The sequence below is a fragment of the Scomber scombrus genome, chromosome 21 (assembly GCF_963691925.1).
Source record: "Scomber scombrus chromosome 21, fScoSco1.1, whole genome shotgun sequence".
In the NCBI taxonomy this organism is placed as follows: Eukaryota; Metazoa; Chordata; class Actinopteri; order Scombriformes; family Scombridae; genus Scomber; species Scomber scombrus.
This window is the reverse complement of record NC_084990.1, coordinates 12,216,022-12,238,342: the sequence shown is the minus strand read 5'-3', so window position 1 is coordinate 12,238,342 and position 22,321 is coordinate 12,216,022. Positions and strand designations below refer to the sequence as shown.

The window sequence follows — 22,321 nt, the reverse complement described above, 5'->3', positions numbered from 1 at the left end:
TGTTCCGCTTGACTGGAGGAGCAGGTACCATTTTGTATATACATACATATATATATATAAAATAAATATACTTAACTCAAATCACGTATTCTATTATTACATAATTAAATCTGTTACATCTATATAGCACACCACAGACATGTCTGATGCACAGATGGGATGAGGGTGCAGAGGAAGTCCAGCAAAAAGGAGAAATGGAATTTTTTATTTTTAGAATTGTCTAAGGCTTGTCTAAACAGTGGTGGGTGGTGTCAATCTGCCCATAGGGAAGTTGAAGTGAGCATGACTTTATTTGGATATTTTTTTAATTGAAATATTTCAACATGAAAAAAACAGATAAAGAGAACAAACAAAACAAAAATAACAATGTTCAAAGAGGAGTAGGAAGAAGTATATAGTTATAAATTCCTACCCCTTTCTCATTACTCCTCCTTTAACTTGTATATAATTTGTAAACAACTATCTTAAAGTTATGTACAACCCAAATATTCACCTAGTGTCAAAACCCCCCCAAAAAAGCAACCCCTTTAAACTTTCTCCCTCCTCAGCTGGTGTCCAGAGGAAATCATACACATCAACAGCACTGTTAGGAAAAGGGAACCACTTAAAATATCAAGAAAGTTTATTGTTTGTGTTGGCATTTCCCTTCTACAGTGTCTGCAGCTAAATGCTCAGTGAGCATTGCGCTTGAGCTTAAAATGATGAAATCATGTTCAAGTTTGATGAAAACACTTTTGTAGTCTGAATATAATTACCACACATCAGCATGCAACGTCCTTTGATGCCACCACCTTGTTGGTCATCTTTATTTAAAAGATACTTTTTATTGTTATTCACTTTAATCATTACTTACCTAAGAATGAGCATATGTACAAATATGTCATTCTAGGTTTAACCTTGTTGACCTGGAACTAACTTGAAAAGGATTTGCTTCTGCTTCTTAAAAGACATATACTTTAAGTCTCTTAAAAATACGTTATTTAAGGGACTGGGTGCAGAAAGTGTGAACAGAAGGTATTAGTCAATATAGTAAGCCCTCCTACAAAACACTTCCTCAAACTGGCTACTTAAGTATTTCTCCATTTTGCTTTCATCATCTCCCTCCTTGACAGTAGTAGAAATAGTTGTGCAACTCAGAGAATAAGTGAGATTTAGGGGGTATTTTTTCATGGGAGTGACACAATGGACTGGATCATTTCTACCACAGTATTTTTGTCAGGTAAGACCAAATTTGTACATCCTGATTCTGTTTTTTATATTTAATTTCCTATACAGCATTCTCAGCAATAATGTTTCTATAACATCCATTATTGAAAATTATCATTCATTTCATTTTAAAAACCACGAAGAATAACAGATCAATAACTGTAATACCAACATTTAGAATCAAACATTTAAAATAATCATTTCCTGCTGCAGTATGAGACCAACTTAGTCAACCCCAGTATTAAAAATAGCCTCAGCAATGCTGCACAATCCTCTAAACTTGTTGTCTGATTAATTATAACTATTCTTGTTATCTGTTCTTCTGTTTTTTCACTTGATTTTACTTCTAGGTCTCATGGTTTGGGGGCTTAGTAAATAGCTTAATGTTGCTACTAATCACACCTAAAACTAAATACTCATCAACCATGTAATAGATTTTAAGAGCCTTAATTATTTTATAACAATCCATTAATTTTTAAAATAACTTTTATGTTTGAATTCAACTCTGAAAAGTTAACATGATTTCATTTGGTGAAAGTCAAAGTCTTTGCAACATGTGAAACAACAATAGAAACATTTCAGACACCAGAGTGACACATCGTACCTAACTTTCTCACTTATAATCAAAAGGAAACTGAAGTAAATGTTCAATAGTTTTTTATAGCGCACTATATTTAATGTGAGAAGTTACCAAGCAGGAAGGCAGTGACACACTTTATGCAACCCACTTAATAAAATTATCTGCCACTGGTGAGTTAGTTCATATAAATATATATTACACTAGATCAAAACTGTTGAAAAACACAACAGACTTGAAATGATAGGTTACTATGAGGAGGTTAACATTAACAGATAAAATATACAAAAGAACATTTTCCTTAATTGTCTTCCTGAAGTCTTAAAGGCCACAGTAGAAAAAGCAGAACCTCAGGGTGTTCCTCTCAGGATGATGAATTCATTATTTTTCATTTCATGGATTTACTGCTTTTTTTTGTTTGTTAGTTTACATTTAGATCATGTTCATCCACAAGAGATTCAACGGATCCATTTAAGGAAGTTAATATTACACGTTTATCTATACACACCTTCTCTTTCAGCTATTTTAAAGCCGTAGAACATGATAAATTATAATGTCAGGCTTTCAAGAAGTTTATATAACTTTGATCACTTTTAGAAAACCTGAAAAGGTCAAAAGAAACCTTTTTTGACAAAATTTAAACAAATATCCCTGTGATGAGAAATATAGATTTTGTGTAAAGTATTGCACTGAATTTTTACATTTAAGTCTTAGTATTGATCATGTATAGATGTTGTTCAGAACCACCCTGTTTAGAATTTAAACATTTCTGACTTTGGCGCCCTCTAGTGGTAGTATAAAAAAGACCATTCACACACTACACCTATAGGCTGAAATAGAAAAAGACTTTACAGCTGTTGACCAGGATTGGCTCCTTTTCCTACAAACAAAAAGTTAGTGCCACGAGAATAAACCAAAATAATTTTACTCATGTGTGGTTCTTCCTTCTTTATCCTTCAGTGTTAAAAGCTGCACTTTGCTTCAATATTGATCCTGTGGCTTGGAAGACCCTGAGTAACTCTGCTGCAGGTTTTGGATACCAGGTGGTGCAAAGACAGTCAGAGTAAGTAGTACGTTGTGGGGGGAAATGGATCTACTGAAACCACTGCTGCTTCAGATCTGCTATGATAAGGTTTTTCTCTAGCTCACACCTCTCTCATAAGCCAATTCTCTCACCTGATTGTTGGGATTTATTTCCTCAGTTTGCTGGTCAGTGCCCCCCTTGAACAACTTTCACCAAATGAAAGAGGGCAAATATTTAAATGTTCCACCAAAGACTGCACTCCAGTACCAGTAAAAGGTGGGCAAATACTCATTTCAATATGCTTTATTGATCATGTAGCTTTAGTCATCTGATCTATCAGAGACATGGTTTCAGGAGATTTTTAAGACAGATAATGATGCATCTATCTTTTTCCTTATCCTTCAAGACTTTAAATAAAGTTACTCTACTTGTTCTCAAAACAGTTATGTAAAAAAAAAAATGTAGGACTGAATTATTGAAAAATTACTTATTAAGATGGAGATTGTATTCCATCTTGTTGGAAATTGGTTACAGTATATCATAGCATTGTGAGACACTGCTGTACAGTATTGACTTGGTAATGTTACTAATAGTTATCAGATCAGATATGGAAACATTCTCATATTTTATTATATTATACATTCTCACTGAGAATGTAGTTGTGTCTTGATGGTTTTAACATAATAACCTGATAGCTGATTTTTTTTTATGCAGTGCCAAGTTTTGCAGTCAACATGTCCCTTGGTTTGACAATGACAAGTGATCCCAACACACAAAAAACTTTGGTAAGTTGCTAAACTGCAAATATTTATAGGTAAATGATAATAAGAATGCAGAGGTTTAGATCTCTACCAGTAAATCAATTATCTTCAGCTTGAAATGTAGTTTAAGGAACAGGAAAATAATTATCTCATTATAATCAGGACTTGAATTTGTCTCTTTTCAGGCATGTGGTCCAACCATCCCAAAGGACTGCAAAAGTATCACCCAGTATAGCGGTGTGTGCTTTGAGATAGACCCTTCTGATCACGTTGGACTCCCTGTGCCTTCTTCTATTGAAGGTACACATGTTATGTTTTTATAACCTCAAAGATAGTGATAAAAAAGGTCTGGTAATATTTGTGCACCACTGCACACCCAACATGCATATTGGTAGTAATTTTGAGAATAGGATTGTATTATATATATGACATATGTAGCCCCCAACAACAACAACGTAAGAGCTGAAATAACCATTAGTCGATGTATCTAAAATTAGATTGTAGCATTTAGCTTTATTTAACATAAAATTAACTCAAATTTCAACACAAACATAAATGTACCATGAGTCTTTAGCTTGTTTCAATTTCCACGTTGCCACTTTCAACCGGGCTAATAAATCACTATTGTAGTATAGTCCAACACCGTATTTTCCTTTATCCATTAATTTCCTTTTATCTGTGTGATGCTTGTTTACCTTTCTACTTTCAATTTAACGCCAAATTACCGCTCCTTTTCCGTTTAACAAACCCTTTCAAAATAAAATACAGCCGTTTAACAGGAAATGTCAAAATAAAATATATCAAATAATACATAGTAAATAAAAACCGACATGCACTACAGTATGTTGATGTCCTTTACAACATAAATGTTTTAAATAACTTGAGAGGAAATTATTCAGATGTATTTCTCCTTTTTGACAGAGTGTCGGACCAAAGCAGACATTGCATTTCTGTTGGATGGCTCAGGCAGCGTAGATTATTCTGATTTTGAGAGAATGAAGAATTTTGTGAAAAGTGTTGTCAAGTCATTCCTGGGAAAGGATACAAAGGTAGGATCGTAAACCCCACACTTTATCATGCCACCCTCAATATTTCATACATATTTTCATTTATATCCATACTTATTTCCATCTTTTCTTCTTTTTTCCAGTTTGCCATCACCCAGTTCTCCTCGCGTGTTGTCATCCATTACTACTTTAATACTTTTAAAACTGATTACTGGGAATCTCAAATTAATAGTATAAAACAGTTAACTGGAGGGACTCACACAGCTACAGGGATCCAAGAAGTTGTGTAAGTGCCTTTATGATGCTAATGCATGACACCATCCTCAGAAGTGAACATTCATTTTAGAGGTTTCCTTTTATGTCATGATATGTTGTTCATTTTGATTTTCAACAGTAATGCTGAATTTGATACAAGTCTAAATAACTTTGGGCCAGTTTCTGGTCCTGACAGCAGGATATGTACAGTATACATATATGTACACATATCCTGCTGTCAGGAAATATATATTTATATATTTTTATTTTGACAGCAACAACGTCTTCTCGACATATAAAGGTTCCAGGCCAAATGTGAAGAAGATTTTAATAGTCATTACAGATGGAGAATCTAATGATGGGGGTGATTTGCGAAGTGCAGCAAAATTAGCTGAAAAGAAAAAGATTGTTCGATTTGCTGTTGGGGTAAGTTGCATCTATACTGTATAAGCATGTATTGTGTTAACATGTAAGGAAGTTTGTCAATTGGTTTGAGTCATTAATGTAAACGGAGCCAGTATTTTACATATATGAATCAATTGTGTTGTACAATAAAACACCTATAACATAAATCCTGAAAATCCCTAGGTGGGGAATGCATTTACAAAGTCCACAGCAAAACAGGAACTGTACACCATTGCATCTTCACGAGACAAAGTGTTTCAAGTGACAAACTTTAGTGCTCTTGATGCAATACGGCAGAATTTGCAGGACCAAATCTTCTCTATTGAAGGTACAGATGTAAACTTAATATGATAGCTTCACACGTAATTTTTGTGTTTAGATTAGATTAGAAAGTCAACAGTTTATTACTGTTAATGTTATAGTTCCAAAGTAAACAATTATGAATATTAATATCTTTAATTACGAAGTCTTATTTTAAACTGAACTTCCAGTAATTATAAGTGACATGGGCAGTATTAGAAAATACACAGACTTACCTTTTTTTTTTTTTAAAGAATAAAGAATGGAAAAATATTGGAAAACACTAAAAATTACAACTCAGAGCTATAATTGTATTTCAGATCTGTATACTAACTCAGTTTAAGCATGAACTTATTATAAATCCCACTTTTAGAGACTTTGACACTCATATATGTTGCTGTTACAGGATCTCAAACTGGTGGAGAGTCACTGAAAATGGAAATGACTCAAAGGGGATTCAGTGCAGCTTATGTGCCTCCGGTAATTAAAAACAGACATTTACTGGACAGTATAGTCATAGAAACACAGACACACAGACACAGACACACACACAGACACAGACACACACACACACACACACACACACACACACACACACACACACACACACACACACACACACACACACACACACACACACACACACACACACACACACACACACACACACACACACACACAGACACACACACACACACATCACATGTGTCACCCCGTCTGGCTGAAAAACATACAGCTAAAGTCTGGTCCAGCATAAAGATAAAGTCCAGATGATGAATTTATGATGCATTTAGCCTTTTTCTTGGCTGATGTTTTATGGCAAACACAGTTTCTACACATTTCTGTCCAATCCAGTATAGGTTTTCAAAGAATGAAGCCTTAGCTTGATGCTCTAACAATTACCTTTCTGAATCCAACTTTTTTTTAAATTCACTTGATACATTTAAATGGTTTACTTTGAAAAAATAATACAGAGCAACTGTCCTTTTCCAAAGTTATTAGAGATACAAACAGTAAGAATTGTTATTTAGAAGGAGAAAAGGAGAGAGGTCAAAAACTGTGCGGCTCCAATCTCCACATGCCTGGCTATCCACTTAATAATCACCCCCTCCTCCCCTAAACCTCCCTAAAGGTGCACATGTACTAGAAAGCAATGTTAATAATTATCTTTAAACAAAGGTTACAAATATAATGCAAATGAAATACATGTACACATGCATTTAAGCACAAAGAATCAAACAAGTAACCTTTCTCATTCATTATTTTCAATTTCTTTAAAAACTGCTGTTTTACATACGAACTAAAATGATTGCGTACTAATTAATCAAACATCAATAAATTGCATGTAGGATTCTACACGGGGGATTCAGATGGCTATCGTTGGTGCCAACCAGTGGAGGGGAGGCTTCGAAGAATACACAAGCGAGATGTTGATGAACTCCTATGAGCCTTTGGACATAGAGCTTGACAGTTATCTGGGTAAGAATACTATAGTACATATAGTACATGCAATGGTGTACTTACATTGCTCTACTGTGATCCATTTTCCATCTCAAACTTGAGAGCTTGGAAAAGGACAGAAAACATCCAAATGAGGAGTAAGTAGTAAAAACTTTATGGCAATATATTTGATATCACATAAAATACCAAAATACTGTTTTTGTTTTGTTCTTTGTTTTTTTCTAAATAAGATCCTACACTTTAATACCTTCTAAATAAAGAATAGACATCAGGCACCAAAATTACATCAAAAGGAAAATCAAGTACAAAAATACCTCACCCAACAGTGAGCATGTTGATGGATCTTATATGATTAAAAGTTGTGCTGAAGCCACTAAGATGTCAACAAATAGTGGAGACGCAGCTTGTATAGAAATTGTTATGGTTTTACAAATGTCTTTGGAAAAGACCAAAGAGAAGGCTCCTCATGGTCCCCAGACTTAAATAGGTAACAAGATAAATAATATTATGAACTAGAAGAGGGTGAGCCAAAGCAAGATTTTATATCTGTTTAATCAAACAAAGAATAAATTATGCTTATTTGTAATTAATAGCTTGATGACATTTGTCTGTTTAAAGATTGCCTCCAGTGAAGTTGGTGATAATGTTATGTTAATTAACAAAATTAACAAAAAAAATTGCTAAAGATGCAGTTTGTCCTGAGTTGGGAAAACCTTTGGATACTTAAACTGATAGGCTGACTCATAATTAGAATTCCCCATCAGTAATTAATAAATGTTTGATTAATTTTATGGGGAAAAAGGAATTCACAATCAATATTTTATGGTCCAGGAGAACATTTGATAGAATATGATGGATACAACAATATGTTTAAATGCTGATTATTAATTTTTTGTGTATGTAATAAATACAGGTCAAATTTGTATTTGCATTGCAAATAAATTAAAAAATAATTCTATTTTTGTATAATGTGGGTCACATTAGGAAATGTCTGACCAAAATAAATGTTTGTAGCATATTTTTATACCACTGAAATGAAAAAAATGGGTCATATTTGACCCTGAACAGTATGTAAGGGTTAATTAATAGGTTAGACTCTTTATTCCAGGTTACTCCATGGCAGTTGCCAACACGTGGTATGGCCCACTGACAATTCTTGGTGCTCCAAGATATCGACACAGAGGAATTGTGATGTCGGTTTTCAAAAGGCATAGACAAACACAAACTATTGATCCCTTTAATTGGCAGGTGTGTACTCACAATTAAGATGATTGATGAAAGACAATGTAAAGAATCAATTTTTAATCTTAAATTGGAGGTTGTTGGTTTCTCACTTATTCTTATTTATTCTAATTCTTTTTTGTTGCTTACACAGTTTAAGATTGGTGAATATTTTGGTGCAGTGCTTTGCGCCATGGATGTGGATCGTAACAGCTACACTGACCTAGTCCTCATATCTGCCCCTATGTACATGGACAGTGATAGAGAGGGAAGAGTTTATGTTTGCAGCCTGTCAAGTTTGGTAAATCTCTTTAAAAAAAATACAGAATCCATTGATATTTTAAAATGAGAATTCAAACATTGACTCTCACCTTTATATTTCCACCAGAAAATTGAGTGTCACTTCGATTCTCCATTAGTACTGAGAGGGGATGCATCTGACCAGGGAAGGTTTGGGTCTTCTCTTGCTGTACTCCCTGACCTTAACCAAGATGGTTTCAATGATTTGGCAGTTGGGGCACCTTTGGAGAATTATGGACAAGGTAGCATCTACATCTTCCATGGTGAAGGAGGAGGAGGAAGGATTAGTACTACTTACTCACAGGTGAGCAAGAGCAAATAAGTAAAGAGAACATTTAAATGATACATATGGCCTTATGTATTCAATGTACAATCTAGACCAAATTTATCTTTGATTAATTCAAATATTTTCATTTACATAGAGAATTGCTTCCTCTGAGGTCCGGCAAGGACTGAAGTTCTTCGGGATGTCGATCAGTCAGTCTTCTTTTGACCGTAGTAATGACAATCTGCCTGATTTAGCGGTGGGTTCAAAGGGAACAGTTGTCTTACTCAGGTAAGAAGCTCATCTCACACATTACTGGTCTCACCTGTAATTCTACCATTTGTGTCAGTTTTTTTTTCTCAAAATAATCATACAACCTCAAACATTATTACTATGATATTTCCAGCGTTCGTAGTAACACAATTCTGTAGTTACAGATTTAGGACAAATATGTTATATCCAATAATGGATTGTATCAGGCAGCTAAAATTAGACTGTGTTGTTGTAGTTGTCATTTTGGTGTTCTGCTTTACAATTTTAATATGTATATTCCTACTCCTGTCAATATCCAGGTCAAGGCCCATAGTAATGGTAGAAACTTCAGTGACATTCAACCCAAACCAAATCCAAACCCAAAACTGCTCAACACCACTGGATAACACAGCTAAAATCTGCTTTACCATGACCAGACACTCTGTCGTCAATACAGGTCCCTGATTCTCTTCATTGTTTCTAAACCACAGACCCACTGTCTATCCATTTAGATACTTGTATGTGTACACATGAGTAACCTTTAAATGCAACTCTAATCTGTTCCAGCTAGTGCAATTATTAATTACACTTTCACACTGGATGCCCAACGCAAGGTCCCAAATAACCGAGCTTACATCAGGGACAAACAACGAGAGCAGACCGGATCATTAACTCTTACCTTTGAGCAAAAATGCAACGATGTGAAATTCCTCATTCAGGTGAGTTTGTTAAGCTCTAAAGTCCCAGTAGCCAAATGTGCCAGGTACCCCAGAGACAAAGACACAGAATCGTGGTGCAAGTTTAACAGATTTATTAAAGGGGCGTTACGTCGGAGTGGAGCTGGGCCGAGGAGGGAGAGAGGGGGTATCCTGGGAGAGGTGAGAGGGTGGAGGGTCCACGTGGTGGTTTGGTGGGGGTGAAGGTGAGGGGCTTGGAAGGCGTGGATGGAGCGAGGAGACACTGGGTTTGCGGAGGGAGCCTGGAACAAACACAAAAGAGAACAGGGTTAGCAAGAATACAACACACAGTCTTTCACGAGTGCCGAAAATGCTGCTAGGACACAGCCGGCTAAACTGACCACAATAGTCAACGTTCAAGCGGCGGGCGCCTCCTCTCAGCCTCCTTTTATACTCAGGCAGCGTAGATGTGGAGCAGCTGGGCTGCTCGTCATCCTCATTGCCAGCACCTGTGCTGGGCTGACTGGCTGCTGGCTGCTGGGCAGCCCCAACAGAGTTGTTAAAAAACCTTATAACATCAGCAATACAACCAACCCTCACTACCTTGATTTTTAAGCTCTCAGTGGCCCAGTAATGCACTGTAGCCCAGGATATTCAAACTGTCCCTGACACAACCTAGCATTTCATCCTGTCTGAAGTTGGCCACCATCATTCCTGTCCCCAAAAAGACACCAGTCAGCAGCCTCAATAACTACAGACCAGACTAGTTTTAACATCTGTAGTAATTAAATGTTTTGAAAGACTCATTGCTGACTACATAAAAGTAAGCCACCTTCGACTCTCATCAGTTGGCTTATAGAGCAAACAGATCCACAGAGGAAGCCATCGCCACAGCCCTGAGCCACCTCTGGTTTCTATAGTTCAGCATTTAACACCATCATCCCAGATATGGGATGACTGTCAAATCAGGACTCCCCCCAATCACATGCGCCTGGATTAATGATGAGTCGGTGTACAGAGATGAGATCCTGAATCTGTCTGGGAGTCAGGGAGTGTGGGGGTGGGACATAGGAGGGAGGAGGGGTTGTTGCTGTTCAAGTTTTTTCAAAGTGCTGTGTGAAATGCAAGAAAGGTAAGAGTCGCTTTAATGTGCAATATGTGCAATGTTATGTTGTCTGTCCTATTGGTTGTTGTTTTTATTGTTTGTTTGTTACTCATTACTGAGAACTTGTTTCAGATGTAGCACTCTAAATCTCATTGTATATTCTTGTACAATGACAATAAAGGCTTTCTATTTTATTGTGCCCTTCTTTCACAGGCCTGTCCGGACGATTCTCTGAATCCAGTTAACAATGAGCTTCGATTCATCTTTGACGGTTTGCCTTCTAGCACAGGTCTCAGACCAAGTCTAGCCCAGCAGGCTCAGACAACAACCTTTCATCCTGTGAGTAATCTTTAAAGATACCTTCATTTATTGGTTGGTTTTAAATCACACTGAAGGCTTTTTAAAAACCTATAGTTTGTTTGCTCTGGTTTGAACCAGTTGATGAGTTTGTAAACTTGGTTCGATCAGATGTGTGTGGGGTGGGAACAAGAACATTTGAAGAAGCTCCTAAAGTCTGGTAACGTATTCGTATTCCCACCATGAACAAATCACTCCAGCCCGTTTGGGACTGGACCTAGACCACATCCTCAAAGGGTCTCGGTACGGTTGTTTGGGTCTGCACACAGATATGATTACTGTGTTCAGATCTGCCCAAAAGAATCACACCAAAGGGGGAAAATAAACTTGTTTGATTCACATTTTTTACATGATCTCTTCACTGACTGACAGAATTTTAAATCAAGGTTTGTGAAGTTAATACATTTAACTTACTTTCTGATTAGTGTTTGTCACCTGTTGACACTAAGTTTTGTGAATTAATTTCATGGTTGCCAGGTCACGACAGACATTACTACATCATCTACCATTACCTATTATGTGGAGAGCTCTGCAGTGCTATGAAATGTGCAAAAATCATTATGCTTTTAAATGATGTTCAATTGTAATTCCATTTATTTGTCATGTCTGTCTCTGCTGTTTCCTCTTACACTTTGTGAACAAACATAGCTTACTTCATACTGTCTTACACAGTTGGTGTTTGAGATCAACTGTGGCACTGACAACAAGTGTGTAGATGAGCTGAAAGTGGATTTCAACTTCACCGGGTGAGGCTGAATTTCAAATGTTAAGCTTGACTTGGATGTGTAGATCTACTGTAGTATTTGTGTATTCGACTAAAGATACATGCACCCTGATGATCTTTGTGCATTCACTTTTCTATTTTATCATAATCTATCAGATCCTCTGAGGTTAAAGTAGGCATTGATGAACTGCTGGATGTCACCGTCTCAGTGGAAAACAGTCATGAAAACTCCTACAACAGCCGTGTCATTCTCACTTACCCACCCGGGCTTTCCTACAGGAAGTTTACATCACTGAAGGTTAGGATCAAGTCTGTTTCAATTCAACTGTGGTCAGCGGCTTTTTGAGGCTGTGCAGTGATTCTGGATAATGTTTGCTTTTGTTTTATTTATTTATTTCTTAATAAAGGGAAGAATCGAGTGCAACTCCTTGGACAGTGGAGCTGGCTTATCTCAGGGAAGAACAGACTGCACTGTTGACAAGCCTATTTTCAAGAGCAACGCTAAGGTTTTTAGTGTGTACTAAAGCATCTCGTCTTACTGCAGCTGAGCCAAGAGAGGAGGCAATCCGATCTCTCTCATTCATTTCATTTCAGGTTCTCTTCATTGTGTCCTATGGGATCGACACCAATTATAAACTTGACAGGACGTTAATTATCACTGCAAATGCCACCAGGTGCTGTTCTGTTCATCTGCCAGCCTTTAAGTACCTCAATATATATGTGGATGTGATAATGATGATGATGATGATTATTATTCATGTGTACAATTAATTTCACCTCTCTTTCAGTGGGAATCAGCACTCCAGTGGAAGCGAACTTTACAAAAAAAATACGATTGACGTGAAGTACAGCATTTATGCTACAATTGAAAGGTTTTTATGTTTTATGAGATTTAACAGTTTTAAAATATTTTAAAAATAATAATAATTTAAGGTGACATTGTAAGGTCTAATATCTATGAAACATTCAATGTTTCTGTTCAGTTCCCTCAGCTACACCAATTTCAGTCATGGAAAGAATGATTTGCAGAAACCAGTCCAACAACCAATTGTGGTAAAATACTATATCATAATATCAATATGTATATTTTAAAGTTCATAAACATGATTCAGACTCGACTTCAATGCTCACTTTCCCCCCCCCCCTTTAGCTTGCAAATGACAACAGAGCGCTGAATTTAACTATGGTGATCAGGGTGCCAGTAAAGCTTGGTGATAAAGACATTTGGGTGAATTCCAACAGCTTGCAGGTAACATATGCGGGAGCTCATTGTAACTGAAACTCCACGTCTCAAATGTAGTTGTTTTTATGAAACTAAAGCCTTGTGGATGGATATGTTCTCTGTTAAATTGACATGAATTGGCTCTATTTCAGATTCCAGACTGCCACAGAGTCAAAGATGAAAAACCTACTGTCACAAATTTTGTTGCTGAGATACAAAAAAATAAGTCTTTGGTAAGTAGCCACCTGTACATGGTGGAATTTAGTCTAATATATTTAGAAGTGTGTGGTGTTTCATTGCATTGCCATCAAGTTTTCTGTGTTCCCAGCAATAAATTTAGGCCCTCTTTTAATCACCCACAGGACTGCTCTGTAGCCTGGTGCAGAGTGTTCAAGTGCAATCGATTCATGGGAAGCCTGGAGCATAAAACATATACAATCTCTGGCAACCTTAGCTCAGAATGGATAGAGCAGGTAATTAATGTTTGTGTCTGTTTTAAAAATACATTTTTTCTAATAAAAATGAACAACCTGAAAGATCCAATTAAATGGATACTGGACTGTGTTTCTCACTCAGATTGGACTTAAGTCTGCCAGATTCCTCTTGACTAGTACGGCCACTCTGGAGTTTGACAGAAACCAGTACATTTTCTTTTTACCAGGGTCAAATAACAACCCTCTGGTTCACAAGGTAATTACACATTGGATTTGTTTATCTGTGTTTGAAAAGAGCTTGAATGTAGATCTGATCCAAAGTCTTCACATCTCAGATTGTGACACAGGTAGAAGTGTATCCTGAACCAGACTTCACCAAAGAGATCGTCGGAGGATCCCTGGGAGGGTTGGCTTTACTCAGTCTACTCACTGCTGGCCTGATTAAGGTGAGATACAGTAATGCACTGTTTGTTTATAACACAGCATGACGGAGGCAATAAGAAAATTCAAGGTCTTGTAATGGACACCATTCATCACAATATGCATGAATGCAGTGTCTTTACATTTTCATTATTCTCTCATTTGGTGTGGTTCTTTATACGTGTGCATTTCTAATGGAAGATCACAGTTTTTTTTTATATAACTTCCTTTGTTTTGTACTCTCAGGCTGGATTTTTTAACAGTAAATACAAGAACATGATGAATGAGGAACAAGAGGCTGGTGAAGGGGCTGAGGGAGGCGAACCTGCACCAGAATAAGAAACATCGGATTACTTCATCTGTAAAATAAATTGTGCATTTCTTACGTTAATAGAAAATATATATTGCCATTTTCATAAACACACATTTAAATGGAAAATATATGTGTACAAACCACTTTCATTTCATTATCCTGAGAGAGAGTGTTTGTGGTCCATGCATTGAGTGACAAGAATTTTCTTCATTCTTCATAAAATGTTGTAATTTTTTTCCTAATCCACATTTTGAACTGAATAGCTTACTGTTGATCGTCAAACATTTGTGCTTATATCCCTGCAGACTGATTGTTAAACTTGTACATTTTGTTTTAAGTAAAAATAATTCAACATAGTTCAATCCTCTGGAGTCTGATTTTCATCACATGATGTACTGTATAACTGCTGAAATACAAGGTGGAACGCTTCAGAGCAAGCACCTTACTGGCTTGCTTGATAACACTTTTACTGAAATTGTGAACAGCTTTATTTTAAAATGCATTTTAATATATGTAAATGTTTTGTTCTGAATGTATGTAAAATATAAAATAAAAAAATAAAAACCCTGATCTGATGCTTCATGAATATTTGTGTGAATATGTGATTAAACTTCTTTTTTTTTTTAAACTGACCTGATACAAAGCTCATGACATTTTTATGTAGAAAGACAATGGAGTTATAACTGAGTACAGAATAATGAAGGTTGACCTTCATTTAATCGCATTCACTGAAACATTTAGAAAGACAGTATATTAAAGTAATCATATTACAGAAAACATCTTTCATTGCTATCAAAAAATATACAGCTTTTTCTTTAATAATTCAGCTTTTTCTCACTTTTCTGTTTGACTTAAGTTACTGTAAGAGCATTTACAAAATATAAATGAGTCTAATGGAATCCTAACAACAGGAACATGGAGGTAATGGTGACAAAGAGGAAACCTGCTGCTCCTCCTGTGGCAGCAGGAGATGGCATGTCGTCCACTGTCTCCTTTAAGAATGACCCAAATCTTGAAGTTTTGACAAAGATCTGAATGTCTGCACGGACAGATTTGCTTCCACCAGTAGTTACAGCGACCACCTGGAACCAAGATGAATCTTTGACTTTACATTTACAGGAGGATCAGGGTCGCCCTCTGCTACTGTATGCAGAACAGATAAAAACATGATTCAATCCATATCTGAAAACACCAACATCTGCTAACTTCTGCCAGTTTAGAAACTGGTCAATGGGAAAAAAATTTTACCTGCTGAATCTCCATAGAAAACCTGCAAATGTTCTCTGTGTCAGAAACATTCCTACAATTTGTTACTTGAGTTTCAAGGTCTTGAAGACTTGTGCCAGCTCTAACATTGCCTAAAAAAACCCTGAAACATTTACTCCTGTGAATACAAACAGTCAAAGTACAAAGTGGCTCTCAAAGATCTACTGAAATAATACTTGACACAAACAATCTTAACCTTACCAGTGCTTTTGCTTCCCTTACCCCAGCCTGCCACCCAGCAGCAAAGATCTGGCATTGCTAATGTCCACACACACAGGATATAATCACTGTAACTGACGGTTTTAGCTAGCTGCAGCAGCTCAATATTGGAACCGGTCATTTTTGTCCCTAATTTTCACAACGGCCGAGGACATCTAAAACTCTTGAGTCACTCACACCCAAAAACACACTCCACTCCCTGACGTTTGGATTGGGGCTGTAGGAAACATAAATGGAAACCTTAGAAATAAAACATCCATTTCTTAACGTCTTACAATAATGGAGAACAATAAGGGCCTGTATACTGACATAGAGAATCGACATTATTCATTTCTCTGTTAAGTGGTAGTCAGCATGGATTGACGTTAAAAAGAAAATCCAAGTCAGTTGACTCTGAAGATCAGAGCCAGTGGCGTCTTCTATCGCAAATGTTATGTTAGTGACAAGCGCTGATGTTAGACCTGCTGCAGCCAGCAGGACTGCTTTCAGCATAGACCTGCTATCATCCGGGATGACAACGCAGGACAAACCTCCCTGTGTCTTATTTCTGCTGATAAACTAAAATACAGTAGACTACATCACTCCGTAAAGTATAGCTACCGTACTTGATACCCATATGTGTTCATTAATTGATTATCATATCTTGTCTATCTATACGATGTCAGGGCCCCCCCTCTAAAAAATTTGAATTCCCCCAAAAGACATGATATCGTTGGCACACTGCTATTAGACAATTAGTCAGCAACAAGTCATGTTTTATTGCTTTGGAGAACGACAGGTTGGTAGGTTCGTAGGCTACCTAAGAGAAAATCCAAAATACGAGAAAATTGGTGAATGCGGCAAATCCTCATAAATCACTAGTACACATGATTTAAGAACGAATCTGTGCGTACGAGTGTGTCTTGCATCTGGCCCAATGTGTTGATCGGAAGTATTTCAGAGACTAGTTGCTGTGATGTTTCAGTATTTACAGACCAAACTGACCTGCAGCATATTGAAGCGTGATGTGTAAAAGTGCACCGTCGCAGCCGCAGGAGTGACACTTGAGCATAGATCTGAAGCCTGAACGACCCGCTGACTTTGTTGTTTTTTTTTTACATTATAATAGAGATCTGCATTAAAATAGTCAGTTTCCAAAATTAAAATGATATTTACAGGTTTTGAAGTTTTACTGGAAATGTCAGGCTGGATACACATTTTGTCTTAACTCTGTTGTGTTGGCTCAGCACTTGTGACATTACAAAATGAGACAAGGGATGTCCTTTTAAATTTTGTTATGATAATTTTCAACCTCATTCTCTGATCTGAGCCTACACAGAACACTCTCTAAATGTTTTATTTCTTTCACCTCCTCTACTAGTTTCTTTGGCTCTAATTTGTGCCAATAATGAAGATTGAATGTTAAGTTTGTTTTATTAAAGAGAGACTGCAGGGGAATTGAACGTCAATTCTATCGATGCATTTTTTTAACAAAAAAATCTTGTATATACGAAAACAAATTACCCCCCCCATCCCATGTTTTACATACCAGTAGAGACATTCACTGTTATTTTAGTCATTTTAAATCCATATCTTTGCCATTTTAACTGAAATCATAGACCACATGAAGCCCACCACGTGGAGCCTTGATTTCATTCCCTCAAAATTTCTCTAAAAAGTCATTGATATAGTTGGACCCATTATTTTAATGATTTTTAAAGAAACCAAACCTGGATCCCTCTGTTTTTAATCATTTTAGACCAATTTCTAAACTTCCAGACTGATGGGATTCCAAAATCCCATCAGTCTTGGTCCCCTGTCCACCAGTTTGAAGCCCACTGCCAGAAATCTTGGAGTCCTGTTGGACTCAGAATTAAGTTTCATTCCTCACATCACACAAATTGTCCAGTCCTGTTATCTACAACTAAGAACAATCTACAAAGTCAAGCCAATGCTAACCCACTCTGACCTGGAAAAAATTATTCATGCTTTCATTTTCTCCCGTTCTCTCCTTTCCGGGTTACCACAAAAATCTCTCTCTCGCCTCCAACTAGTTCAGAACGCAGCAGCTAGGCTTCTTACTGGTTTTAACAGACGACATCACATCACCCCAATCCTCGCTTCTCTTCATTGTTTCCCTGTTCATTTTAGAATTGATTTTAAGATTTTACTGATCACTTTTAAAGCACGCCTGGGTGTAGCTCCAAGCTACATAGCAGATATGTTGACTCCATATGAGCCGGCCCGCAGCCTTAGATCCTCGGGTGGGGCCTTTCTGGTTGTTTCAAAGTCAAGGCTGAAATCTAGAGGGGACCGTGCTTCCTCCATCAGGGCCACTCAGCCCTGGAACAACCTGCCCGAGGAAATAAGGCTCACAGAATCAGTAACTTCTTTCAAATCACTTCTCAAAACTCCTTTCTACACACTTGCTTTTATGTGATGTCGTTTGTTTGTTTATTGTTACTGTCTTTTATTTCATTTTATTTTTTACTTTGTCTTATTTATTTTAATTATATATTTTCATATTATATTATCATCATCATCTCCTTTCTGTATTTCATTGTCCTCTACCTTCATCTTGTTAATATCAGTCTTGTTACTGCTCTCTGTGTTGTGTGTCTTGCTTTGTATTGTAATGCTTTTGCCTTGTCTGTCAAAGCCCTTTGTAAACTCTGTTTTTAAAAGGTGCTATAAAAATAAAGTTATTATTATTATTATTATTATGTTGTGACGAGAAAAAACCCTGTCACGTAATATGATGTGGCGTCACACCATATGAGGTTTCATGCACTTAGCACAACAAGAGCTTTGTGGTTATATGCTAACAACCTAACAACATTCTCACTGCAACATGGTAACATAGGTTTAAACGTAGTATTGTCGAAAAAAGTAATTTATTTTATCATTATTCATTTTTATTTATCAATAACTCACCTTGTAACCTTTTAATGTCCTTCTGAGATGTTTTCTTACTTCCTGAAAGAATGAGGACCCCCATCCCCAAGAGTCTCCAAACAATTGCCTGTTTAAAAGAAATAAAATGGTGTCCCACTGTATGATATCCAATTTGGGACCAAATCTTTTTGTTTAGGGCTGATTCAAAATATTACACCTGGACTTTTAGAAGAGCAGACTCACAGGTAGACATCTTAGTTATCAATATGTGCTTAAATAAAGAAGATTTGCATTTATTTTCTTGTTTTTATTCAAAGTCAAACTTTGTGAAAGGTACTTGGGACAGTCACGTCGAGTTTTTTCTGGTTTGGTTGAAAATTGTGAAAAACAGGAACACTCAGGACATCAAAAAGGCCATGTCACGCCAACCACCCATATACATTAAAAGTTCAATTTCTCCTTTTTCCTGGACTTCCTCTGCACCCTCACCCCATCTGCACATCCAAAATTTATGTGGTGTGCCATACAGAGGCAGACACCATGAGTTGGTAGATAACATTATCTGGTCAATCACATCAGATAATACTACTAAATGCACACACAGAATAATGGTTCTTACCATTAGAGGTTCTTCTTTCTGGCCTTTTCCTTTGAAAAGTCAGACATCAGGTGCTAAAAGTCCAGCTCCTTCACAGACTCAGAGCACTTTCACACCAACAGCAAACAAATAGGTCCAAAACAATCTAGTTGTAATGAATTTTAGGTATGGGGGGCACTGAACTGGCACCAGGCACTTACTGAAGTGATATGCAATCTGTCGTTGGTGACTCCAGTGCATCATAAGATTATTTTCCAGTGGCAGCTGCGTGTACTTAAGTAGATTTTTCAGGTATCAGGTATTTTCTTATGTATTTTTGTGACAACTTTTTACTTTTCCTCCCTACATTTGAACACAAATATCTGTACTTTCTACTCCTTACGTTGTCAAAACAGCCTCGTTACTTGTTTCAACCTCAGTGACATTATAAAAAGAAGACATGACGTGCAAATAAGTGATAGAAAACCAAACCTTTTCTTTTTTTTGTTGTTGTATGCGCTCAGTGCCGGTAAGATGCCGCTCTGGGCGACTCCTCATATCAAAATCCGCAACTGAGAAAGTTCAACATTATGTGCAGACAGTGCAGGAATATGACAGCAGCAGTGAGACTCCTGACATAGGAATGCATGCTGTGCACTGTGCACAGATTACAGAGGTTGATTATAACAGCAATCTGAGACAGTGAGTGAGTCAGTGAGGAGAGATTAAAAGAATTCATGTGTTAACGCTGACAGCCCTAATATTTATATTATATACATTATATATTTATATATATTCTGTCTGAAATTTGGCTTGCAGCAAAACAGGACTGTGTCCAGTGATATTTTTTTCAGTGCTGGTTGTTAACAAAAGAGGAAAATGAAGAAGATACACACCAAAGTGACTTATGAAGATGTGTCAGCTCAACTATAAGGTATTTTGGTTCCTTTAGAAATGTGCATATGTGAAACTGAACCTTACCAAAGTCTGTATGCTACATTGTAAATATTTATTGCCTGCACCAAACAATCGAACTATAGGTGTGAAAACGCCCTTCATTTTTTTCCTCTCTTTTTTACTTCCCCACTGGGCTCTTGGTAACAGCCACTTTCCATTTCCCACTAAGTGATCATTTTTGCAGCACACTAGATGATACAAACTAACCACTAACCACAGCTCACTGTGACATTCTGACCAATCGTTACTTTCCCAGCCATCAAAATGAGAAATTAAACAGTCAACCGTGAGACTTCAATTTGTTTGCACAAATGTGCCTGTACTGGGTAAAAAAAACCTAAAAAAACAATCATATGAACACATGCACGAAGTTGAAACTAAATCAGTTATGTGATTTTAGTTTTTCGAACAAGTCAGTAATCAGATTCCTACCTTTGGCCACCAAACCTGCGCAGAGAAATCATTGGGGTTTTTAAGGGTGGTGACAATAGAACATTTGGTCAAAGGTGAGCAGTAACAGGAAAAAGAAGTTATCTTCCTGAAGACAGGATGTGAACTAAATAAGACCATGTGCTGAGTTGTGATGAGAAGAAAAAGATGATAAAACATTATTTTCCAGAAGTAGTTTGATTGAACTACTAAAGCATAATGAGATCTTGATATGGCACACTGCTATATGTTTACTTAGACAGCTGAAATGGCACCATAAGATAAAACATTGGAGTCATTGCACATACAGTAGGTACCTCCAAAGAACATGGATAATGTTTTTAAATGTCAAAACTAGGAATAAACCACCAACACATAGAGACAAAATTATCTATCAGGTATCCAATCCAGTTATATTGTACCAGCTCATGGTGTCTGCCTCTATGTAACTGGTGGTGGTTGATATGTCGTGTGCGTTGTGTGACTTGAAGCAGAGGCAGAGACTCAGACCGGATAACTTTGTAGGCGACCTCCGTTTATTCCGCTGATGACAGAATGAACAACAAAAATCCTCCAGTAAAGGAATCAACACATGAACCCCTACACAAATCAAATGATACAAAAAACATGTTAGCATCCTATACGAAAATTTAAACTAATTAACAAACATAAAATATGCGTACCTCTCCCATGGACTACAGTGACAAAAGGGGAGAAGCAGAGGTGGGAAACAAAACTTACAGTGAGGGGTCACACAGAAATGAACAGCGGGGTATAAACAAAAACACACGTTCCACTTGACCGTAGGAGCAACAAGTCAGGTATGTTACATATAATAACTAATATATACAATAATACTTAACTCAAATCATGTATTCTGTTATTACATAATTAACTCTGTTACATCTATATAGCACACCACAGACATGTCTGATGCACAGATGGGATGAGGGTGCAGAGGAAGTCCAGCAAAAAGGAGAAATGGAACTTTTTTATTTTTAGACATTTTATCTTTCATGATAAGGCTTGTCTAAACAGTGGTGGGTGGTGTCAATCTGCCCATAGGGAAGTTGAAGTGAGTATGACTTTATTTGGATATTTTTTAAACTGAAATATTTCAACATGAAAAAAACAGATAAAGAGAACAAGCAAAACAAGAATAACAATGTTCAAAGAGGAATAGGAAGAAGTATATACACAGTCGCCCATGAAGTTGGAATAAAATATTTTTTACCTCTTTCCATGAAATGATTGTGAAAATGTGATTTATTCTTGATAGATAAAGTGTATATATTGATCAATCTCATTGCACCTGGTCAAAGGTGATTACTGATGTGTACAAAATGGAAAATAAAAAGAGTGTCTGAAAACAAAATTATTCCAACTTTATGGGCGACTGTGTAGTTATAAATTCCTACCCCTTTCTCACTACTCCTCCATTAACTTGTATATCATTTATAAACAACCATCCTAAATGTATGTACAACTCAAATATTCACCTAGTGTCAAAAAATAAAAACCAACCCATTTAAACTTTCTCTCTCCTCAGCTTGTGTCCAGAGGAAATCATACACATCTACAGCACTGTTAAGAAAAGGGAACCTTGAAATATCAAGAAAGTGTATTGTTTGCGTTGGCATTTCCCTTCTACAGTGTCTGCAGCTAAATGTGTGGTGACCCTTCCTGCGTGAGCTTAAAATGATGAAATCATGT

At 36.8% G+C, this 22,321-nt stretch overlaps 1 protein-coding gene across 1 annotated transcript; it reads left to right on the top strand.

The window, feature by feature from the left end:
* The first annotated feature begins 1,122 nt into the window (after window positions 1-1,122).
* LOC134002933 (integrin alpha-M-like) lies at window positions 1,123-14,849 on the top strand. Its single transcript, XM_062441997.1, has 30 exons — window positions 1,123-1,219; window positions 2,744-2,846; window positions 2,986-3,083; window positions 3,522-3,592; window positions 3,754-3,868; window positions 4,490-4,617; window positions 4,719-4,861; window positions 5,106-5,256; window positions 5,419-5,563; window positions 5,942-6,015; window positions 6,885-7,014; window positions 8,105-8,244; window positions 8,372-8,518; window positions 8,606-8,821; window positions 8,940-9,073; window positions 9,355-9,491; window positions 9,602-9,753; window positions 11,030-11,155; window positions 11,846-11,919; window positions 12,054-12,195; window positions 12,305-12,403; window positions 12,492-12,571; window positions 12,686-12,769; window positions 12,881-12,950; window positions 13,048-13,146; window positions 13,272-13,352; window positions 13,482-13,592; window positions 13,696-13,809; window positions 13,889-13,999; window positions 14,220-14,849. Exons 1-30 carry the CDS (start codon window positions 1,183-1,185, stop codon window positions 14,310-14,312), a joined length of 3,405 nt encoding a protein of 1,134 aa, XP_062297981.1. The 5' UTR covers window positions 1,123-1,182; the 3' UTR covers window positions 14,313-14,849.
* The last annotated feature ends 7,472 nt before the right edge of the window (window positions 14,850-22,321 follow it).